The 25,542-nt window shown below is 37.9% G+C and overlaps 1 protein-coding gene across 1 annotated transcript in view; it reads right to left on the bottom strand.

Moving 5' to 3' along the window:
* The window catches only part of LOC147490919 (uncharacterized), a 29,956-nt gene extending 12,265 nt beyond the window's left edge, over positions 1-17,691 (bottom strand). Inside the window, exons 1-6 of the mRNA XM_086565256.1 lie at positions 17,671-17,691; positions 17,392-17,397; positions 17,247-17,297; positions 17,028-17,120; positions 16,866-16,961; positions 16,049-16,575 (exon numbers count right to left, since the gene is read on the bottom strand). Of these exons, the coding sequence (XP_086421382.1) occupies positions 16,049-16,575; positions 16,866-16,961; positions 17,028-17,120; positions 17,247-17,297; positions 17,392-17,397; positions 17,671-17,691 (794 nt within the window). The remainder of the gene's footprint in view (positions 1-16,048; positions 16,576-16,865; positions 16,962-17,027; positions 17,121-17,246; positions 17,298-17,391; positions 17,398-17,670) is intronic.
* Between the last annotated feature and the right edge of the window lie 7,851 nt (positions 17,692-25,542).

Genomic DNA, 25,542 nt, shown 5'->3' with positions numbered 1-25,542 from the left:
CTTTCATAGCTAAGCTTTCTGGGTTCAATCTTTCACTTTTACTAAATTGTGTAACTTTTCAGAAATCCTCCGTCCTCACTCCTCACCATCATAAAAATTTTACCTGTATTTTAGGATAAAAACATTTCTTACTTTTATCATGTGTTTTCCACCAGGTATCCATTACCACTGGACTATTAGTTTTGCAGAACAATGCTGTGGTAATATTTCCCACATATGTTATACACATTCCTCTCCATTTTCTGAAAATAAGTTGGACATCATCATAACTACTGGTTTCTGGACGCACATCTCTCACTATAAGGACAGGACTAGCACCAAAGAGGAGCTGCAAATGGCATTTCTATGACTGGAATGTCTCTTTTTAGAGCTTTTGGTCCGACCATAGGAGGTGTTTTAATTAGAGGTGTCAGTGTGGATAAATATGGAATTGGTGGACTGGGGCGTATTAGTGATGGTGGTGGTCAGAGTGGTGAAACAATAGAATCAGCAAAACAGCAAAATCGTAGCCAACATCTTAACGATGACATTATCACCAAAGTTCTTCTAGGAGTTCCAGCTAATTCACTAAGTGAGTTGAGGCGCACGTATGCAAGCAATGTTTTAACATGATATCCGATCCTTATTTCATACTCCAACACAGCCTTAGTTCTGGATAAGGTATGAATGTGTAATCATCCAAGAACGCTTACAATACCAGCAGCTGCAGGTTCACAAATATTTCATTAACATAAAAGATGGGAAGATTTTGAAAGAGAAACTAAGAAATCTCAAAGGGACGATTCTTGCTTCTTGTAATGGTCTACTACTATTGCAGATTGACAATGATAATTATGTTATTTTTTTTTTTTTTGGTGAAGAATTATGTTATTAATCCTACAACAGAGCAAAAAGTGAAGCTTCCGCCATGCAGTAATCAATCTTTTGTAAGAAATTCCTGGAATATGTACTAACAGTAAAAAAATACTAACCTTCAGTGGAAAGAATTTGGAGTCCTTTCAAAGATGGTGTACCAGGGAAAAACCTTCAGTCCAAGAAAAAAAAACGAACCTTCAGTAGAAGGAAGTGGAAGGAATTCGTAAACCTTTCAATGATGGTGTGTGCTTCGTGAATATTGATGTGTTTTCTTAGGATTTCTTTCTGTATATTGGCGTATGCTTTCAATAGGTTTTTATTGAATGCTTCATGAATATTGATGTCTTTATATATATTTTAATATGACAGCAGTTGTATAGCATAAGAACTCTGTTGTTGATCCATTAACTAATTCGTATCCATATATATTAACTAATCCATATCCATATCCAATAACTAATACATATCAATTAACTAATCCATTATAGCACTATAGCACGGAATAAGTTGTGCATTTTTATGGATCACAACAAAGCAAAATTATGCATTTTTTATCGAACTTGTTCACAGGATACTCTAATGGCAACTATAGACGATTGTATTACACGTATATTTTCTGAATTGCTACTTGCATTTTTTGTATGTTCCTTCGGTGTTTCTGTTGTGCTAGGACATTATACATTCGTTGTGTTATTGTTAGTTTCTCACCACGGTCTCATGGCTGGATTCTGAAAAAGGATTCTTTGTTATCTATCACCTGCATTAGGTACATATAACTTGTGATTTTGTGAATGATTCGAGCGAACAAAACGTTTCACCTATATGTTAGACACCTGTGAAACACTCTCATAGCTATTGTGTAGTTTACCGAAGACAGGGTGCACGACACTTCCATAATGTATATTTGTTACAGTTTATAGTTGTTGGTCGTAAAACAGTTTAGGATAAGCACTTTGTTATCCATCAGATAGGTAAGCAGGAGATTGAGATGTTGGAGTAAACCATGATAATTCCTATTATCAGTAAATCTGACTGGCTAGCACGGAGTGTTTTTTTCTCAGTTAATATCTGAAATACTGACTTCTCTGGTGATCCTGATTGCAGCAGCTCATTTGATCATATCAATAATAAATCGGTAATAGTTCTCCTATATGAAACAACAACAAAGCTGCAGCAATCACATAGTAATTTAACATTCGAAAGATGTATGAAATTATGAAAACACAATCACATAGTTCTCCCACATAAACTTCAAATCAATTTTGGCATCCACGTATACAGCCGCAGCAACGGGTTCGACGATATCCGCTAGGACTTTTGGCGCTATTACCTTTCCTCCATACTTTGAAATCTCGCAAGCTTGTTCTTCTTTTTTAATTGCTAAAGAAAATTCATTAACCTACCAAAACAATATACAAACCTGAATATCAGAGCATAATCAAACCAAATATTTAAAGTTTAAAACCAGCAGAATATTCTTAGCTTGTGTACCTTTGCATCAAGAGAAGGGGCATTGTGCCTAACAAAATGAAAAAGGCCATGTCGGACTGCAACGCGAGCAAGCCTTTCAGTGTTAATATTGGAAGCACGAAGAAGCCAGAGTTGGCCCGGATCAAGATCAGGGTATGTGATATATATGAAATTTGCAAAAGCAAGCCCCAAAGCAGCATCACCAACGAACTCTAAACGTTGGTAAGAATGTAAGATGGCAACATGAAATTGTCATCTTCTGTCATATCACAACCTGTAAATCAAATCAATAAGAAACAACATATTAAGCCCAAAGAACAGAAGGAACCGAAAAGAAAAATATGTTAAATGTTTGTTATTTTTCCAAGTTGAATCTGGGGGTTAAAACAAAGGCGAGGATTGGTGACATATGTATAAACAACAGAGGTTAATGCAAAAGAATGTACCAGAAGCACATAATACTTGGAACTCGATACCACGAATCAGCTATGGTGAAGCAAAGGAAGCCTCAACTGGTCCCAGCCATGATATCTGCAAGAAGAAAAAAAATGATATTAACTCAAATCTCCAACTATGATGCCCAAGTCAAGGTCCAATAAAAAAAAAGTTCAACATTATAATGATCGTGCACTCAAGGTTTTCGTAAGGATAGGTACAACATATGCAAACACTGTTTTCTATTTCTCCTTGCAGTAAAAATGTACTAAAAGAAAGCTTTCGTTGATATCTTATTTATTGTCTTTCTGTAATCATAAAACTTAAATGACCAATGCCCTTGCAAAAGTTATTCTTTTTTATTTTTATGATATTTTGGGGCAGAAAAGCAAAAGACCAAAAGTCAACCTGTTTGTGTGACAAATTGCACTCTCAATACTCTCCCCACCCCCTGCTTACCAGGAAATAGGTGACGACGCATATCTCTTATCTGATACACTTCATATGCAAGACACTGCTCATTCATATGGAAGTCCAATCCATCAGGAAGTCCTAAAACTCTTTCGAGTTTCAACCCTTGTCAAGGAGTTGAGTTCAACATCAAGGTTCAGGATCTTCTTATAAAATGAATATCTGGTTTTTGGTAGTTTTGCACCCAGTTCTCTGGTAGGCACTTCATCCCGTAAAGTTAGTCGGCACCTGCTAAAAAATACGTTTAGTCACAACAGTGAGCCTGATGTTCTTTTTGCAGCTTCTCCTAGAGGCATAACATCATTCTTGGGTTTTGGTAATGTAGGAGAATGTAATCTGATTCACACCCAGTATTATAAAATCGATCATCATTGATGTAATGTGCGTCTTGACCACTCAATAAAAATAAATAAAAATAATAAAAATAATCATGGCGTGTTCTCCTTTAATTTGCTCTCCTCAAAGATGAGCAACGAAGAACAAACTCGTACCAAGCAAAAAAAAAGAACAACAAACCGGTAACCGGTTATCCATACCCACCACCACTGGCTCAATCTAGCAACTACAACTCTAACCATAACCAGGTCCCACAGCGCAAAATAGCAATTACAACACAAAAACAAACACCGGTTACCTTTATACTACACCTCTTACTTTCCACAAATGCAATTGAAGCTCTCCTACATAATTTTCACTTGTAATTAATTTATGGTTTTTTATTTTCTTAACAATATGGGAATGAAGTTTAATAATATAACCAGTTCTAACTGTAAAATGTTATGGTAGGTCAGTTGTCTTGCGCAATGACATCCATGAACCCCCTTATTTGGTTTGCCTAAACAGTATTAGGCTCTTATTATATTTTGTTAGTTAATTATCATACCTCATTCTTGGCATCCCGAATTCCAACACTTTTATGTGTCTTCCCTTTATGAGGTATCTCAAATTCGTGGGTTGATTTGAAACCTTAATTATTGGGAGATTGCTTGTGCAGTGTCCCTTTTACCTAGCCTTACTGATTTTCATCCACCCATCTGGTTGGATAGATGTGGGCGACATGAGGGCAAGGGTGTAGATACCCACTTAATCATGTAATTTATTCATCTTTTTAAAATTTATGTGTTTATTCTAGGCATCTGTGTGTGTGCGTGTGCGTGCGTGTCGATAAGGTTGTGGGGCTGTGGCTGTCAGTTTGCAGTGAATTACAACTTGTAAAGCACTTAAACATTTATGTTCAGAAAGGCCTATATAACTTTGTATAACGCTAGGGTAGTCTCTACCAGTTCCTCGAGCTCTTTGATAAGCAATACCTTAGAATTTGCAATAAACTTTTGAGAATAAGAAAGAGCCCAATACCTTAAAACTCCTATAACCAAAATCCACTGAGCATATGCTCCTATGTTGCACGGGTACGCAGTGCCGGCCCTGATGCAAAGCCACCCAAGCGGTGGCTTTGGGCCACCAACTCCAAATATATAAGATAGGGCCACATTATTGTCAACAGGAAACCTTTACAGTATAGACTTTCCACTTCATTAAGACAAAATGCCAACCAAAATTCAGGAAAAACACACACGATCATCTTTTAATCAATTAATCTGAGAACTCAACTCCATACAAACTCGTTTTACAATCCTTACACCACTAGTTACAGACAAACAAAAAGAAAATCTACTTGACCTCATTCTTATATTTAAAAAAAAAAAATAAAAGAAAAACCTAAATTTTCATTTAAAAAAATAAAAAATCCTCTTCAAAGAACAAAGTCACTCGGCTCTTTTTTGGACTATTGGTCTATTGCCTTATTCATTTCATTGAATTGTTTCGCATATAGGGCCACATTCTATTGTGATGTTTTGGGCCACTAAAAGGTCAGGGCCGGCACTGCGGGTACGATTGAGACATGGTAGGGACACTCCAGAGACACGATATTTTCAGTTAAAATGCGGAGTGTCCGACACGGTACGACTTCAATTTTGAAGTACCTGCACAATACAGAATTATGCTCCTATTAAACACAAACAAATGCAGAATAAACCACTTGCTATGTTAAGATTTCCTTCCCTTTGTCTTATGTAGAGGATTCAACCATCTCTCAAGACATTTTATTGCCATCAAACATATTTCAAATAAAAAACAAATATGTATGTATAAGACATTTTATCCTATGTTTCATTACAACTCTTTGACTATATAATTTGTAATGGCTGAGTCTGCCCAATATGATCTATCTGAATCTATACAATCGATTGTAATTCTTCTTTTTGTATGTTTCAACACAATCATCATGGGGGTAACACCGTGACACTGCAATACATTATAGGATGCTAATCACACTACATGAAATTAAGGATGTCAATTTGGATGATTAGACCGAAACAGTCTAAAAAAAAATTCACATCTTGCGTCGCAGATGAATCCACAGGAAGTTATAAATTTAGTTTAACCAGTGAAAATATGAAGATATCAATAAATGCCACAGATCTATATAGTCAATCTGAGTTTTAACCGGTCCAAAATTAGAGTTACCAAGTTATCAAAAAAATTGGTTGAAGTGTAAGAGACCAAGTGCAAGTTAGAAGCAGCTAAAAAAAATGTCAATCACAGTGTGACGACTGTTTGAGTTGTCCATTTCCCAAAAAGAGAAACAAAAAACCGCGTAAAGGGGATTTATCCAATAAAAAATCCCAATTGTCATAAAAAGTTGATCCTTATTAGATCAATGTTCAACTTAATACCTTCTCAATATGAGTAATACTAAGCTGGGTTATCAAGGAAAATGGAAATTGGGTTACTTTCTTTGTTCTTGGTTCAACATTATTACTTCAGTTTCAAAAACTATATCACCAGGCAAATGGATACTATCATCATTAACTCAGGTATCTCTTAAATCAACAAAATTATAAATTTGTGTCCTAAAATTTCTATAAATCAATCAAAGATTCGAGATGTCCATAAAAGCAAACAAAACAAACAAATGGGTATTCTAAAAAACAATCATCAATCCAACATTCCAATAAGACAACACTTGAGCAAATACACCAATATCACCAAAGGGTGGTTATTATCATTATGCAAACAAAAAACAATTTGAAAGACATACCTGGTTGAAAGGGGCAGAAGAAGAAGAGCTCTTAAACCCATAGCTTAGCGTGTGCAAATCAAAAACTCATTAAAGAAAGACTGTTGAAAAAACAAAGCATTGTAGGTCGGTAGTGAAATCAATTTACTTGGGACTTAAGTAATGGTTATAAGAACAAAATATATGAGATAAACTAACCTCAGCTAATTCTTTCTGACTATTGGCCTGCCATAGTTAGGTCCATATACACGAACGTCTTTCTCAACTCCTCAAGAAAGGGAATTTATGAGGTTGCAAAGAAGATACTGCAATTCCAAATTCAAGATGTGCCTACAAATTTCCTACTTGATGAGCGAGTATAGTGGACTTAATCTTCTTATTCATCTGAAAGAGATACCCAGTCTCGAGCAAAGGAAATAGATAAGATGAACTGACCTAAAGTATCTCCATCTTCATATTTGTCTGTCGTAGTTGAGTCGACTGAAGGTGCAACTGTCTATCAGTTCATTAGTTCATCAACCTTCAAAGAAGACGTAAGAATTACAAAAATTGTGCGTGTGTGCGTGTGCGTGTGTGTGTATTCACATTCACAATTGATGGATTTGGATTTCTTGGCTTCCAAACCCTTGTGGTTTTGCTACACTTAGCGTCTGCATGGTCGAAGGCTTTACATTTACTACACACTGAAGGTAACCATGGATATTCTACCTACACATCAGCAATGATACCTTTTCCAAGATTGAAACTAACAGAGTTGGGAAAAGCGCAGTTGATACCAACCTCAACACACATACAGGCATAGTTGAGTCTAGTTCTGTTTTGTGTGGCCTCATCAACACAGATAGGGTTGCCAATCAAGCTAGCTGCATAGTTAATACCTGATTTAGTCCACAACTTCTTAGGTAAGTCCGTCTTCACCCATATTGGAATTGTCTTGGTACCTTTCTTTTGTTGTTCAATCTGCTCTGACTAAGATCTTATGACAAAAACTCAACCAGCAATAAAAATTGGACCTTTGTCAATAACCATTTGTCTATCTTCATCACAGCCAATTTAAAGTAGAAGAAATCTTTATCATATAACATCTCAAAGCTACCTTTGACCTTCCAATGTTTCTCAAGAAAATTCTTGACCATGGGGTACGGAAGTCGGCGTTCTATAAAATAACCCACTAGGTAGTTCTTCCAAATATCCTCACCTTCCTCAAGAATAGAGGACGGGACTTGTGCAACTCCATTGATTAACTCTGGTTCATATTGATCTTTACACTTTGCGGTCTTTAGATTGAATTTCTATTCTCCGTTTGGTGTAAATACAAGTTCCTACTCACGTGTCTACTTTCGTTTAGTTAGAGTAGGGATTCGAACCAACCTAAATTCTAGAACATCATACAACCTTCTTAAGCTCTAAGTTAGGAAACTAGTGAGTAGGTTTCGTAGTGGTTTGCTAGCTAAGTTGCTTTGTTGAATCCTAAATGACGCTTAACGTGCGAAATACGAAAAATGGTAAAAAACTAAGATTTTTCCTAAGATATTCAAAGAAAAAGAAGGGGTGGAGGATCATGTTGCTCATGCAAGGTCATATTATCCTATCTTAGTATCGGATTACTACCATCTCTAAGCTGTTTTGGGTTCATTATCAAACCCGAACCGGCTTGAGCGTCGATCCCTAGCGAAATGAACCCATCTCTAAGTCTATTTCCCTAACATAAGAAGTTGAACTGGAATTTCATCTCTAAAATTCCATCTCAACTCTTGGACTCATACAACATAATCCTGTCAAATCTGGAAACAAGAAGCTAAAGAAGACCCGCGCGCGCGACTATCCCAGGCATAAAAAGGGAGGCACATGCGAGTCCTTCCTCACTTCCAGGTCTCAAGTTTGGCCGAACACTACCATTTTGGGGTAGTGTGTTCCATGTGTCCTTAAGTCCAGGCAATGAATCCTACTCCTAAGAAATTTATACGAATTCTCACATGAGCTTCATTAACCCTCCACTTTGGAGGGTTTTAGCTCATGATCCTAGGATTGAATAAAAACTACAAGAAGATATGTAAAATGAGAGAGAGAGAAAAGGAAACAAGATGGAACAACCTATTTTACCTAAGGAAGAAAGATTTTATTCAAGAACTAGAAAGTGTTCCACCATTAACATGTTACAAGCTTTCTTTAAAAACTAAAAACTAAAAGATAAAGACAAAGAATGGAAAAAGAAAAAACAATAAAGGAAGTAAATGCTAGCCTTCTCCAAAATCAGCCCCCTTTTTCATAAGAGAGCCTTTTTCTCCTCTCCCACGTGAAACACTCCCCCCTCATTTACTTTCCTCTTATCCAAAACTAACCCCTATTTGATACCTTACATTCTTTTAGATAATCATCACCTAAATCCAACCAACTTCATTAATTTCATGCAAGGTGTCAAATTTGCACAAATTATTTGCACCTTTGTCTTGACTTACATGATGACTCATCAAATCTTGCGGGCCCACGCTAGTAGGTCCATGTGCAGTGTCCAGTGGCGGTCCGGTCTTTTGGCATTTTTACAACTCCCCGCCTATGCGTATAGTTCGTCGCACTGATCGTCTGGGCAGCTCACTCGTTGCATTCGGAGTCCTGGTTTAAGAGATATGAGCTTCGGAAGTTTGATGCTTCTGTGCACGTAATCCCGTTTCTGACTGGATTCTATACTATTTGAGTCTTTGGGCTTTAGTCCGGATTTTGTTGGGCTTCACGTGGGCTTAATCGAAAAGCTTCTGTATACTCCCTATTTCGTGCTTAAATGTTGGTTTTATCATTATTTTTACGTTAGTTTCTCCAACCTGCAAAAGCACGAAAATGCGATTATTTCCTGATTATTAAACACATAATTAACCAAATTGCTATGTCTCTATGGGGTCTAATATTACAATTTTGGGTGCTTATCACATATCGCTCTAAAAGAGGAGAAAAAGTTGTTGACTTGCTATGTTTAAAGAGATCACTCCAAGAACTTCCAACATTCATTGTTGTAGTCGAAGCAGAAGGCTCTTGATCTACTGATGGTAAAACAGACGGCTCGTTACTTGGTGGATTCATAATCACTAGTCCACTCACCAAACCATTGCTAGTCACTCAACGGTGGCAAGCCACCGGAAACCCGAAGTCAAGATTACTATAAAGAGTAACCTTCCTCACTTTCCCTCCAAAATATAAGATACAAACCCAAAAAGGAAAAGGAAAAAAAAAAAAAAAAAAAAAAAAAAAAAAAAAAAACTAGGTTACCCTCAGAAAAAAATCGCTCTCAAAATCGCTCAAAGCATATTTTCAAAGCAAAATTCAAGGGGCCCCAATATATTTCAGCATCTCTGCATGCCTTATCTTGTTAAAATTTTTTTTTGTTTATTTAGGTGGTGTTACTAAAACATGTGTCTCAGACTCGCTCTCTGTATGTATACATAGAACTTATTTGCTCACTTTTGACCTTGCGATACACTGATAACCAAATGTTCATACTTTGCTTGTGGACTGGCCCTTCTTCCTCTATAGAGGGGAGAGAATTACTTAGTTGAACTGTCGCGGTTGTATGTAGGGAAGCCAGCTAGACCTTAGACTGTTTGCCTTTTGTGTTGGATCAACATACCCAAGGCTAGTCAGGCCAATGCAACGATATGTTAAAAACTGTCGAGCCTGAGCTAAGTAGTCTTCAGCATTTAACGACATTACAATTTCCCTTGATTGCTAATTATGAAAATCTTTTGAGTGATTTCTTCTGGTCTACTAGTTTGGTGCTCCACTAATCTATGCCCAGAGACATGAACTTACCAAAGGACATTGTATGTACCACGGTACTGGTACCCCTACGAACGACCATCATTGGGTACCACTATAAGATCCGGCCACTAATGAGGCGGGCTTGCTTGCCCCCGCTACTGTGGCAGTCCCACTTGTCTACTAATGTGGCATTCGGGCATGCCCTCTATTGAAGCAATGACACTGCCCACTAATATGACACCCAAGTTATATATAGCAGGTCCGAGTTATGTCAAGGGATTTTTTCCATATGAAGCTTTAGGAAAGATTTCATACAAAGAGGGAAATATCTCGTCAAATAAGGAAAGGGTATTTTTAGCAATAAGATTCCTATAAATACCCAACAATCATTTCAAACAAAGAACTACGTGCATTTTTTGAGACTTAATTCCATAGAACAATTTGGATACGTAGGCAGCCATTGGTGGTACAATCTCTTTCACTCTCTATCAACCTCTCCAACAAGATCATTGAATTGGTGTGTTTGTGTGAGTCATCACCCAAACATAATTGGCTCCGTCCGTGGTCCTTATTGACAGGCCCTCTTCCACGTTCCTTCTTCCAAGCACCATTAATGGCAAAAACTACAAGGTCTCAGGTGAACAAGAATGCAAGAACACAACAACAACAACAAGACGAAAATCCGGAAATACTAATCAATCAGGAGGTGATAGAACAACCGGCTGCAACAGATCTACAAGATCAGCCTTTTCAACTCCCAGTGCCACGACAACCCAGATCTAGACGTCCGACATCTCAGGCTCCAGTAACTCACCTTCAAGATCTAGACGTTACAAATGCAAATAAAGTAGATCCGGATAACATGGAGATAGGAGATGAAGACATGCCGTTAGAAGTACTGCGTCAGAGGTTCAGAAGAGAGAAGGAGCATAGCAACTACTTGCAGAAGCAACTAGACAAAGGGATGATGCCGACGCTGCATCTTCCACACCGGCAAGAGCTCCTAGATCCGGTGAAAATCGGAGTGTATCCAACCGACTACAATTTAATTACGGTACATCCCGTCCATTGGAAACTGTCCCTGAGCATCGTCACCCAAGGTCAAGCAGACATTCATCCTATTCAAGAAGACGATCCAGATCTCGAAATACCAACAACACTAGGCGTATAAGTGGTCATAACATGACAAGATCATTGAATGTTGATCATAGCGTATCAGAAAGGTGGACAACATCCACCATAAGACGAAATGCTGGACGCCAAGATCAGGACCTCAGAGACGAATTGCAACATGACCTTAGACATGGCTTGAATGCAGCAAACCGATACAGACAGGTTAATGACGGTCAGCCCAGAATATGGCCACACCAAAGAAATGGGTCCCCGCTTCGATAGCCTAGCCCGTTTTATCGGCCGAGTCTTGCAGCCCAAAGGAACCAGCCCGAATATAGAAGCAAGCAACAACTGGGGGCGACAACACCGTGAGATGCAACGTAGTGAAGTTACTCCTCAAGTCGTAAGTCTAGAAGCCACAGGTGCACCATTCACGGAACAACAAATCAAAGACATCATCAAGAAAACAATGACTAATGTGGGTGTCACGGGCAGCCGCGATGGAAAGACCTTGCAAGTAAATGAAGATGTCGTAGGGAGATTTTCCCTAAAATACAAAATGCGAGAGCATCGAAAAGGATTCAAACAACCGGACCTTCCTACGCTCAACGGCGCGAGGAGACCCAAACGATCATGTTATGGAGTTTAAAAGCAGGGTAATTCTATGGCGCAAAGATGACCCCCTACTGTGCAAACTTTTTCCGTCTACATTAAAAGGAGAAGCTCTACGTTGGCTTTCCAGCTTGCCAGCTCAATCTATCACGTCATTTCAGGAATTAGCAAACCAGTTCACATCGGTTTAAGCGTAATTGGACACGTCCTAAGGATGTCAACATCTTGCTCAACACCAAGCAGCAAAAGGATGAAGCATTGGCAAAGTTCGTAATTCGTTTCCGCCAAGTGCAAGTAGAGGTCACCGATATGATGTCCCTGACGTAATGATCATTCATGCATTCAAGGAAGGAGTCCATTTCGATAAAAATGGAATTTACAACTCCCTTGTACGAGACCCCCCACAATCAAAATCCGATTTGTTTGCACGAACACAACAGTTCATTAACGTGGAGGAAGATGTTAGATCAAAAGCCTCAAGAGACAAAGACTTCCGGAGTAAAGACTCAAACGAAGGTAAAGGCAAACAGAAGCAAAACATATCGGAAGGACCACAACAGAAGTCAGAATACAACAAGGTTAACACAGTTCGTGAGGAAATGAAGCTCACTCCATTAAATGGCAAGTACAATGTGATATATGAAAAGATCAAGGGACGCAACTTACTTTTTCCACCACTACCGTTGCCTGAAAACACTAAGTCTACACGAGACAAAAATCTTTGGTGTCACTTCCACAATGATTTCGGCCATGAAATAGGAGAGTGCATATCCCTCAAGGGAAAAATACAGAGGCTAGTCGACAAGGGACAATTAGATGAGTTTGTGCTTTCAAAAACGGTGAAACAAAATGTAGCAATGACTAGCCACAATGTCATACTAGCTAGTCATGCCAAAATCAATGATGTTTCACGAACAAGGCAAAAGTGTGAACAACGAGCAAAGTTTGGTTTCTTACGGGAATTTTATCACGTCAATAACATTGATTTTGTTGAAGGAATTCGTTCAGAAACCACAGAGCTTGGTCCCCTATGTTTTAGTGATAGAGATCTAATTGGCGTCCATCATCCTCATTATGATGCTATCGTCATTTCTGCTTTCGTTGGATTATGGCGAGTTCAGCGTATCATGATAGATACTGGAAGCTCTGTCAGCGTCATTTTTGCAGGTTGCTACAAGAACATGCAGCTGTCAGAAAATTTAATTACTACAGAAAGTACTCCAATCATTGGGTTTGACTGGAACCGCAAATAACTCCAGTAGGAAGAGTCTCTCTACCAGTCACGCTCATGGACAAGTCTATTGACATTGAATTCCTCCTGATGAATTGCAAGTCCCCGTACAATGCAATCCTAGGAAGAGATTGGCTCCACAACGCATGGGCGCAGTAGTCTCTACCTTTCACCAGGCAGTAAAATTCCCATCTCTCGACAAAATTTGTAAGGTCGCTGTGACCGATGGCTTCCCACAGCCTATCACGAAAAGTCTTGATGAATATCGTCGTTCGGGATATGCGAGGAAATACAATTCTCGATAATTAAAGCATAGCGTTATCTAAATCAGAGTCAACCACGCACAATATTTATACTGCTAGTTCACAAAATGAAGGACCGCCGACTATCGACCGCCTCTTAGAAGTTCAAATTGGGAATTTAGGCGGACAAACAACTTTCATTTCGCAAACCGACAGAAAATGAACAAAAAGAAATGGTAGCACTCCTCGGAAAAACAAAAAGATCTTTGCTTGGTCGGTCGAAAGGATGCCGGGATCGACCGAAGTTGCATGCCACACACTTGACATGGATCCTACCATCAAGCCAGTTCGGCAGAAGCCTAGACGCATGGCCCCGGATAGAAAACACTAACGGGGGCGGAAAGCAGATATTCGAGAATTGAAAAAATTGCTCTAGCCTTGGTTCATGCTGCCAGACGCCTCAAGCCATATTTCCAAGGAAGACTGATCAAAGTATACACGGAATATCCTCTACGCAAAGTTTTCCGAAGTGCCCAAGAATCAAGTAGACTCGCGGAATGGGACATCTACTTAAGTGCTTATAGCATCCATTTTGAACCTCGCATTTCAGAAAAGGGTCATGCACTTGCATCTCTAATGGCGATTTCCTATCGACGATTTTGTCCCCCGAGTCAACCAAGACAGACAGTTATCTATAAGCGAAAACGACTATAGTTAGGGCGAGGAAGCCCTACCAAAGCATGCGGACCCTTCATCCGATTTATGGATTGTTTACACAGATGGCTCACACAACAAATTCGGCTCTGGATTAAGATGTGTTTTTATCAAGCCACATAAATCAACCATGGAGCTTCGATTCGTTTTGGGTTCAAGGCCTCCAATAATGTAGCGATATATGAAGCTGTCATATGCCTTAATCGCCTGACTTTGGACTTAGGAGTTCGAAAATTACAAATTTTCACTCACTCACGGTTGGTGGCGGGGCAATTCTCCCATCTTTTGAAGCCCGAGACGATAAAATGGCAAAGATACCTAGACTTAATTCACGGACTTGCTCACCAGTTTGAAACCATTCAGATATACAAAGGCCTAGGAATGATGTTCGACATGCACGCCTTTAGCATATCTATCTATCAGCAGTAGGCATTTGATGGACCAAGACAAGTTAACATTGATTTCCAGCAAGACCCGAGCATTGACTTGTCCTTAGAACAACTCGCAGACATCTACATCAACGCATGTTGCTTTTTCTATATGGATAGGGAACATCTACCAAGTGCAAGGTATTGCATGCTCCATTTACTCTTAGCTCTATGCAAATGTTATTGTCATTGTAGAGAAACTAGTAACATCCCCCCACCTGATTGGGCCAGATGGACTAGATGATCTAGTATGAAGAAGTCAACCCCTCTAGTTGAGAATTGAGATACTGATATTGTTGCAGAGCGGAGTGAAACATTGAATTATAATGGTTGGTTCCATCTGCTAACAACACAATGAAGCAACGGTCTGAAATTTTAAGCAGCAGCACGTTGGTTTTAGGACAAATGTGCTTCTTGTACAAATTTCATACTTCAGAGATCGAAGCAAAATGCAGGTTGGTGTTATTCGGTTCTTTGCAGTCCTTTGGACCACATTTTCTCTACTATTTGGTGTTCCTCTGGACTTGGTCTTAAAAGCGAAAATATAGTGCAGAGGATCAATAGAGACCTGAAATTGTTATATTTTTTTTTTTTGATGGTGACTTGAAAGTTGTTATTAAGTACAAAGGAACATTGAAGAACTCATCCGTTCTTTTCAGACATTGATGAAATCAAAAGGAACTAGAAACATTAAACTAAAGTATTGTATATTTGTATGTATGAAACAAGACAAAATAATGTAAGAAGACCGACTTTTACCATGTTCATAGTCTAGAAACACCAACTTTTACCTTCTAAATCAATGGCATTAGTACAACAAGAACAAAGTTTCAAAGACCTAGCCATGCTCTAAAAACTTGTCACCACAATGTCTTAGAGATGAATCTTTGATCCCACCACAAGTAAGAAATCCATCCACCAACAAAACACCGCCACAAGTATCTTTGATCCCCAAGAGAAGGAAGAAATGAGTCCGATCAACACACACAATACAAGATTGTTTGATCCAAACACGAGTAAGAAATCAGTTTATCCGAACAAAACACCAAAACAAGAATCTTTGAGATCAGTGTGCCAATAAATGGGAGTGCTTAAAATGCTAATTATATGCATGCTTAATGCCAGTTTAACACACCGATTTATACCGATTGAACTTGTAAAGTTACTCTTGTTAGTGTCTAAACCCTAATTATATCCATGCTTAATGCCAGTTTAACACACCAATTTATACTGATCAAACTTCTAAAGTTACTCTTGTTAATGCTCTATTACCAAGCCATTAAAGTCCATGTTCAACCTTTTCCCCGTCAGTTCAAGTTGAATTTGTTAATGCTCTATTACCACACCATTTAGTCTGCACATGCTAAAAAGTATAACTGAAACCGCATGAAATCACTATGGATCTAAAGTCAATCCAGTTGCACCAAAATTATTTAAACTTCAAAGACGCCGGAATTGAAACTTTGCAGAGAACCAGTATTCATCTTATAAGAGCATAAAAGGATAATTTAATAGATGTCACACATCTGAACCAAAAGCGAAATAATGCAACAGAAAGGGAGAAAGCAAAAAAGAAGACTCAGTCTCATAATGTGGCAGATCAGCTCATCCAAATTCATAAAATAAATCAATAAGAATAAGTTACCTCTTTGCTATAAATGCTATAAAGAAAGTCCCCTCGTCATATTCCAGTTTTACTTCGTTGTTGGCTTGAGCACCCATCTTCTGGAAGTAACTTTTGAGACCATCCCCTTTGAAATATGAACATTTTGAAGATGTATATCTGATAAACTGCATAGTAAACTGTTGATCCACATCATCTTTCTCACAAACATCTATATTCTGCTCATACTTTACCAACTTCTTAACATTCTTCAGGTATTCAGCCTTAACAAGAAAGTAGCCAAGAGTTACTTCTTTGTCTACCAATCTTTTTTTGGCCAATAAAGCACTATCTTCTTCTCCAGGCATCTGTAGTTGAGCGCCATGCTCTTGTCTAGGTATCTGTAATTGAGTGGCAAGCTCTTCCAAAGTAGGTTGTGTGAAATCAACAAGCAAAGCAGATTCCGATTTAGGGTCCAGCTCCTTCAGCTGATTATGATCAATAATTGATAATGGATTTTGAAGTGAATACTCGAAATCTGCTGGATTGCACTTGTCAAGCTCTGTAGCCTTCAAAATATTGAATTTCATTAGGTTACTTTAGCTTGAACCGAGACATGAGGAGAACATTAAGGAAACGTTACACGAAAGTATGGAAGAAACTGTGAATCAGAAAATATTTGAAATAAAGCAATGTGTAATCTAATTTTAACAACAGCCATTACTGAAGAATCTCAAGGATTCAAAAACAACAATAAGTATCTCTTTCATCATTTGCATTCCCATGACACACTCCCTAATTCACAGACTATATATTTCCCAAAAACAAACAAGTTCAATGAAAAAGTGAATTTACTCACTGATTTTGGTTGTGGCACCGGATCGTCATCAGTAAGGTCGACAACCTCTTTCTTTTTCTTACCATCTTCATTTCCTTTGACTCCGCCAAAAACTCCCTTTACAAAATGAATAGATATGATCATAATTACTCTACTCTACCTAATTATACACGATTTACTCACATAATTCAACCCCAATTTCAGCACTACATCATCCTTTTTCACCAAACTCGCCTTAACACTCACATCATCAGATTTCAGTTTGTCAATATCATCCTTGAATTGAATCAAGCATTCAAGAAATAATAAAACATGATTAGAATCAATTACACATCTAGCTAATTCATTCTATATATATCTAATAAATAAATAAAAAACAAGTTGAAATCAATAAACACTAACCCTGTTTATCACTCCATCATCTTCATTTCCTTTGACTCCGTCAACAACTCCCTTTACAAAATGAATAAATAAGATGAGAATTATGAAGAAATTAATACTATCTTCTTTGGCAAAGTTAAACCTACTAAACCAATGAAATACTCACAGATTTCTACACTACATCATCCTTAGCACTCACAGCAACATCAGATTTAATTTTTTCATTATCATCCTTGAATTGAATCAAGAATTCAAAAAATAATAAAACAATATTAAAATAAATTATAAACTAAAAGATAAATAAATAAATAAACAAGTTGAAATCAATAAACCCTAACCTTGTTTATCACTCCATCATCTTCCAAGAGCCATTTTCAAAATCAGTGCCTATAGACTTACACAAATCATTCAATCGAACTTTCGTTTCTTTTGCCAATTTTTTTACCATTTCGCTAAACTTGTCCATTTTTTTCATTTGTGAGAGTTGTTGAAGAAGAACAAGTTCTTGAATTTTCCCTTTTGCTCTGGCGGGAGAACTAATATATATAGGCTGGACTTGGGAAATGGGCCGAAAAAAAAGCCCATACTAACTAAATGGATGCCACTTGGATATTGGCATGCCTTCAAGAGTAAAATTAGCTTAACAAAATTTTAACTCACCTTCTTTTACGTTTTCAACTGTTAGAAAGACACTCAACAATAATTTTCTCACTTTCTTCATCTAAAGCTAGAATTCAAAGCCTGAGAATTTACAAAGGTTACTTTAGTAGTTCAGTAGGATTATGGAGTTAGACTTGTGTCTGTTTTTAAACGAGCTAGCTTTATTGACAAAATGTGGAGGCTTAGAGCAAGTCCAATGGGGTTGCTAAAAGGGTCTTAAATGTAGCAAATATAGCACCCCAACCACAAAAATAAAATATATGGGCTGCTAAAGGCAAATATAGCACCCCAACCACAAAAATGTCATTTCAATGGGGATGCTAAAAGGGTCTTAAATTTGGAAGCGGCCAAAAACCGAGCCAAAGTTAAGACCTTCGCTAGCAGTTGCCATAGTAAATTTCGAGAGATGGATGACATGGTTTCTATCGTCTATTGGTTATTTATGTACGCATAAATGTAAACTATGCCGTCCTCGTCCCCCATTTTAATAAAATAGACTATGTCGTCTGTACCTAGCAAACGCAAAACCTAAGAAACCAAGAAATTTATTTTCCACGAATTTATGTACACAGATAACCAAGAAATTTATTTTCCACTAATTCCCATAACTTTTCTCGTTTTCTTGATAATCACCATTAAATTTTCTCGTTTTCTTGCTCATTAAGTTTCCTCGTTTTCTTGCTAATCACCATTAAGTTTCATCATTTTTACAATTTTTTTGCTTATATAAAAACCATCCTCAAACTATATGAGATTAACCTGTGTTTTATAAACAATTTTTTTAAAAAAAAAAAACAATGTCTCCTATCACATACTTCTTCTTTTCTTTAGTTGTTTTTATGGCTATCCCTGATGAATGACCTCACTGGTCGGATTGCCCTACTACTGAGTATTCAGACGAAGAAGAAGAAGAAGAAGAAAAAGATGATGAATGGCTTCGAGACCCGTACTGCTATGAAAAAGGTAATGACGAGGCAGATGAAGATGATGATGCAGATGAAGATGAAGATGAAGATGAAGATGATGAAGATGAAGATGAAGATGAGGATGAAGATTGATGTATATGTTCTTTTATTTTCCTAATTAATGTTCTGTTTACCTTTGAAAAGTTTGAATAATAAAACAGCTTTGTTTTTATCATATTATTTTTGCTTAAACTATTTAATTTTTTCATATTGCAATAAACAAAAACTAAAATTCCAATGGTACTCTATTTCCAAAACTATTTAGTTTTTGTTTTTGGTTTTTTGGGAGTGAGGAGAGAAGAAGAGTGAGGGATTGAGGAATTGAAGGAGTGAATTGAGAAGAGATTTGCGTCTGGAGTGTACAGACGGCAGAGTTTATATCGTCTGTTTCAATTATATCGTCTGTATCCCAAACTTAACAGCTGTTAAAAGTCCCCATTGGACTGGTTTTTCGAATTTGCCCGACCAAATTTAGTTGGGGCTGCTAAAGGGCCTATGTGGCACCTTTTAGCAGCCCATTATGGCTGCTCCCCATTAGACTTGCTCTTATTAGCTCATATAGTTACAAGTACGATCTTGACCCAAGTCTGAGCTGAGTGTTATAGCAGCCTAACAGGTATATATGTCCTTTGGTAAGTTCATGTCTCTGTGCATAGATTAGTGGAGCACCAAACTAGTAGACCATAAGAAATCACTCTAAAGATTTTCATAATTAGCAATCAAGGGAAATTGTAATGTCGTTAAATGTTGAAGACTACTCAGCTCAGGCTCGACAGTTTTTAACATATCGTTGCATTGGCCTGACTAGCCTTGGGCATGTTGATCCAACACAAAAGGCAAACAATCTAAGGTCTAGCTGGCTTCCCTACATACAGCTGTGACAGTTCAACTAAGTAATTCTCTCCCCTCTATAGTGGAAGAAGGGCCAGTCCACAAGCAAAGTATGAACATTTGGTTATCAGTGTATCGCAAGGTCAAAAGTGAGCAAATAAGTTCTATGTATACATACAGAGAGCGAGTCTTAGACACATGTTTCAGTAACACCACCTAAATAAACAAAAAAAAAATTAACAAGATAAGGCATGCAGAGATGCTGAAATATATTGGGGTCCCTTGGATTTTGCTTTGAAAATATGTTTTGAGCGATTTTGAGAGCGATTTTTTTTCTGAGGGTAACTTAGTCTTTTTTTTTTTTTTTTTTTTTTTCCTTTTTGGATTCGTATCTTATCTTTTGGAGGGAAGGTGAGGAAGGTTACTCTTTATAGTAATCTTGACTTTGGGTTTCCGGTGGCTTGCCACCGTTGACTGACTAGCAATGGTTTGGTGAGTGGACTAGTGATTATGAATCCACCAAGTAACGAGCCATCTGTTTTACCATCAGTAGATCAAGAGCCTTCTGCTTCGACTACAACAATGAATGTTGGAAGTTTTTGGAGTGATCTCTTTAAACAGAGCAAGTCAACAACTTTTTCTCCTCTTTTAGAGCGATATGTGATAAGCGCCCAAAACTGTAATATTAGACCCCATAGAGACATAGCAATTTGGTTAATTATGTGTTTAATAATCATAAAATAATCGCATTTTCGTGCTTTTGCAGGTTGGAGAAACTAATGTAAAAATAATGATAAAGCCAGCATTTAAGCACGAAATAGGGAGTATACAGAAGCTTTTCGATTAAGCCCACGTGAAGCCCAACAAAATCCGAACTAAAGCCCAAAGACTCAAACAGTATAGAATCCAGTCAGAAACGGGATTACGTGCATAGAAACATCAAACTTCCGAAGCTCATATCTCTTGAACCAGGACTCCGAATGCAACGAGTGAGCTGCCCAGACGATCAGTGCGATGAACTATACGCATAGGCGGGGAGTTGTAAAAATACCAAAAGACTGGACCGCCACTGGACACTACACATAGACCTACTAGCGCGGGCCCGCAAGATTTGATGAGTCATCATGTAAGTCAAGACAAAGGTGTAAATAATTGGTGCAAATTTGACACCTTGCATAAAATTAATGAAGTTGGTTGGATTTAGGTGATGATTATCTAAAAAAATGAAAGGTATCAAATGGGGGTTAGTTTTGGATAAGAGGAAAGTAAATGAGGGGGGAGTGTTTCACGTGGGAGAGGAGAAAAAGGCTCTCTTATGAAAAAGGGGGCTGATTTTGGAGAAGGCTAGCATTTACTTCCTTTATTGTTTTTACTTTTTCCATTCCTTGTCTTTATCTTTTAGTTTTTAGAGAAAGCTTGTAACATGTTAATGGTGGAACACTTTCTAGTTCTTGAATAAACTCTTTCTTCCTTAGGTAAAATAGGTTGTTCCATCTTGTTTCCTTTTCTCTCTCTCTCATTTTACATATCTTCTTGTAGTTTTTATTCAATCCTAGGATCATGAGCTAAAACCCTCCAAAGTGGAGGGTTAATGAAGCTCATGTGAGAATTCGTATAAATTTCTTAGAAGTAGGATTCACTACCTGGACTTAAGGACACATGGAACACACTACCCCAAAATGGTAGTGTTCGGCCAAACTTGAGGCCTGGAAGTGAGGAAGGACTCGCGTGTGCCTCCCTTTTTATGCTTGGAATAGTCGCGCGCGCGGGTCTTCTTTAGCTTCTTGTTTCCAGATTTGACAGGATTATGTTGTATGAGTCCAAGAGTTGAGATGAAATTTTAGAGATGAAATTCCAGTTCAACTTCTTATGCTAGGGAAATAGACTTAGAGATGGGTTCATTTCGCTAGGGATCGACGCTCAAGCCGGTTCGGGTTTGATAATGAACCCAAAACAGCTTAGAGATGGTAGTAATCCGATACTAAGATAGGATAATATGACCTTGCATGAGCAGTATGATCCTCCACCCCTTCTTTCTCTTTGAATATCTTAGGAAAAATCTTAGTTTTTTACCATTTTTCGTATTGCGCACGTTAAGCGTCATTTAGGATTCAACAAAGCAACTTAGCTAGCAAACCACTACGAAACCTACTCACTAGTTTCCTAACTTAGAGCTTAAGAAGGTTGTATGCTATTTTAGAATTTAGGTTGGTTCGAATCCCTACTCTAACTAAACGAAAGTAGACACGTGAGTAGGAACTTGTATTTACACCAAACGGAGAATAGAAATTCAATCTAAAGACCGCAAAGTGTAAAGATCAATATGAACCAGAGTTAATCAATGAAGTTGCACAAGTCCCGTCCTCTATTCTTGAGGAAGGTGATGATATTTGGAAGAACTACCGAGTGGGTTATTTTGTAGAACACCGACTTCCGTACCCCATGGTCAAGAATTTTCTTGAGAAACATTGGAAGGTCAAAGGTAGCTTTGAGATGTTATCTGATAAGGATTTCTTCTACTTTAAATTTGGCTGTGATGAAGATAGACAAATGGTTATTGACAAAGGTCCAGTTTTTATTGCTGGTTGAGTTTTTGTCATAAGATCTTGGTCAGAGCAGATTGAACAACAAAAGAAAGGTACCAAAACAATTCCAATATGGGTGAAGACGGACTTACCTAAGAAGTTGTAGACTAAATTAGGTATTAGCTATGCAGCTAGCTTGATTGGCAACCCTATCTGTGTTGATGAGGCCACACAAAACAGAACTATACTCAACTATGCCTGTATGTGTGTTGAGGTTGGTATCAACTGCGCTTTTCCCAACTCTGTTAGTTTCAATCTTGGAAAAGGTATCATTGCTAATGTGTAGGTAGAATATCCATGGTTACCTTCAGTGTGTGATAAGAGCCGAAAACTGTAGTTTTAACCCCTTAGCAGTCATACTTTTAGACCAATTATGTGAGTAATAAGTAAGAGTTAATACTGATTACGTGTTTTTATGTATTTCAGGCTTCAAAGTCAATTATGTGCAGGAATGTGCCACTTTGACGAGATAAAGGAGCAATGGTTGGTTACTAAGGAGTTCGGTGATTAAAGGCCAAGATTCAAGAAGACAAAGCCTTTGTAAAGCCTGGTCAAAAGATGAAAAGTCAAAGTCCACGCAAAAGCTAAACAAAAGACAAAGACAGTGAAACTTCCGAAGACCATATCTTTGGACTCGGACCTTGAATTGGGCCTACCTTATGTCAAAACGACCGCTCGGAAAGAGCTTTCCAATGGACCAAGCGTTGACCCAATCAGAGGAGCAGAAGTGGACGAAATATCTGTCGAAGCCAACTGCAGCTGAGGAGCCCATTTTGGACTAAAGAAATTGGGTTTTGGGCCCGATTTTCCGGCCCAAAACATGGCTCCAAGCCCATGCACGATTTTGGATCCGAAGTATAAAACAAAAGCTTGACTCTTTGTTAATGGCAGTTAGGTTAGGAAGCTAATGTTAATGGAGTTTAGGGTTAGAAAAAGATAGATCTAGATTTGTTTTTAGATCTAGATCTAGTTTTGAATCTCCATTTTTATTAGTTTTCATTTCCCTTGTTTTAATTTAAAGTATTAAAATATTGTTATTGCTTCATTAGATAAATCAAGTAGTTTATTATTGATCAAATTCGATTTTGTCATTTATCTATTGCTTAGATCTAATTTCATTTCTTGGTTGTTAGTCATTTCGTAGTTATTGATGTTAGATTTTAATTATTGTTTGTTAAATTTTATAAAGTTAGAATCTTTAGATTTAGTTGTCTTAAATTTATAATTAGTTTTAGTTTAAACACCAAACACATCACTCTCACTGTTCCTTGTGTTTGAATAATTGAATTCTATTTAAGTCTTGAGGGTTTAAGAGTGGAACGAAATTCTTACTCGTTGTATTGCATGATTATGTTTTGAGAGTAAGAAGAATTGATTTAAACGTAAGAACGGTAGGATTTCGTATTAGTGTTGTTAACATTAATATTAGTGTTTTATTGTTTTTACGGTTATCAAATGGCGCCGCTGCCATCTTAATCTCGTTCATTACAAAAATTCAATTGCTTGAATCCAAGGGGCAATCCCCCATTCTCTACCCACCCACCCTTTTAATTTTTCATTCTTGTTTCTTGAATTTTCGAACTGCTTCACTTGCTCCGGGCATAGGGCTCTTGGATTCACAGAGAAAAACACTGCGGTGAAGGTATTTCTAAATTTTCGAAAATTCTGAAAATTTTCATACATATTATTTAATGTGTTGTTGATTTACTGGAATATTTTTAGAATTTTCAAAGTTGGTTTACCTTGTGAAAAAAATATGATCTTTATAGTGCTGCATTTCAGTTTTCACACCGTATGTTCTTGAAAAACAGACGAATAAGGTTACTTAGGGACTTCTAAAAATTCTATAATTTTTACAGGAGTATCTATCCTAAGTCAGAAGTTTGTAGTAAAAATTTGACGAGTTTTTTATTTGTTTTGACCTCCTAAATAGTAGAGTGTTTCTAGTGTGTTTCTGCAGTGTTGCAAACACTTAATATCTGGAACACCAGCCAATAAGGAGAGGTTGTAGAACTCCAATTGCTCTAAATTTTTTACAGGAACAATTAGGATCTGTCAGGAGTCTCCAGTAAAAATTTGGAAATTTTTGGATTTGTTTTGATGGGTTAACCATTCTGTTGTTTGTATTGTGTCCGAAAACCGTTTCGCAAACTTTGAAGGGCTGTAGAGGGACTTTCACAGCTCCGATTGATCTGAAATTTTACAGCCTACTTGATAGACGTCTTAGGAAATTACTGTAAAAATTTCAAATTTTTTGGAGTACGATAAAAGGCCTAAAACTTGAAAACCCTGGAGCGCGACCCGCGCCCAAACCGAGCGCGACCGCGCCCAAAACACTGGACATCCGAAAACTGGTCCGCAAACTTTGCAGGGCAGTAGAGGGACTTTCATAGCTCCGATTGATCTGAAATTTTACAGGCTACTTGATAGATGTCTTAGAAAATTACTGTAAAAATTTCAGAATTTTTGGAGTACGATAAAAGGCCTAAAACTTGAAAACCCTGGAGCGCAACCCGCTTCAAACCGAAGCGACAGCGCCAAAAACACCGGACATTCGAAAACCTTGAGCGCCGCAAAAACCGAAGCGACCAGCCAGCCAAACACTGGACATTCACAAAAACCTTGAGCGACCATCAAGCCAAAGAAGAGAGCGCACCACCGTGAATTTGCGGATTTTCACAGCTTTCGATTCAAATTTTCAATCTTCAAGTTTTTCGGTGTTCTAACTTGTTAAATACACTGAACACGTGAGACAAGACGCTATTCAAACGCTGTAGCAAGGACGCATTCAGGTACTCGTGTCTTCTTCCACTCCCACTTCTCTTCTGTCAGAGGAGTTTTAATTCTAGTATAATCAGGCTTGTTTTTCATAGAAATAAATACAACACGCCTATCTAGAATTTCACACACTACACTTGCATCAATGGCTAAAGAACAAGAGACTCCTCTCTCTGATTTTTATAAAGCCCTAAACGATGGCCCTAAGTCGTGCATCGTTCTTGCAGACCTAGTGGGGGATTTTCGAATCCCCCCTAATATATTTAACTTGTTACCGGTTTTTCATGGTTTAGACCATGAGAAGCCTTTACCAACACACGCGTAGGATAGACCAAGTTCTCACTACATTCCATCATCCTAAGCGTAAGTCCGATCAAGTTAAACTTAGGGTGTTTCCTTTCACCCTAGCCGACAAAGCGGCGTCTTGGTTAACTGCCCAAACGCCAAACTCTGTGGACTCATGGGCTCAACTTGTTCAATTGTTCATGGAACAATTTT

Source organism: Coptis chinensis, chromosome 6 (assembly GCF_015680905.1).
Source record: "Coptis chinensis isolate HL-2020 chromosome 6, ASM1568090v1, whole genome shotgun sequence".
Taxonomy (NCBI): domain Eukaryota; kingdom Viridiplantae; phylum Streptophyta; class Magnoliopsida; order Ranunculales; family Ranunculaceae; genus Coptis; species Coptis chinensis.
This window is presented reverse-complemented; position numbering and strand designations above follow the sequence as displayed.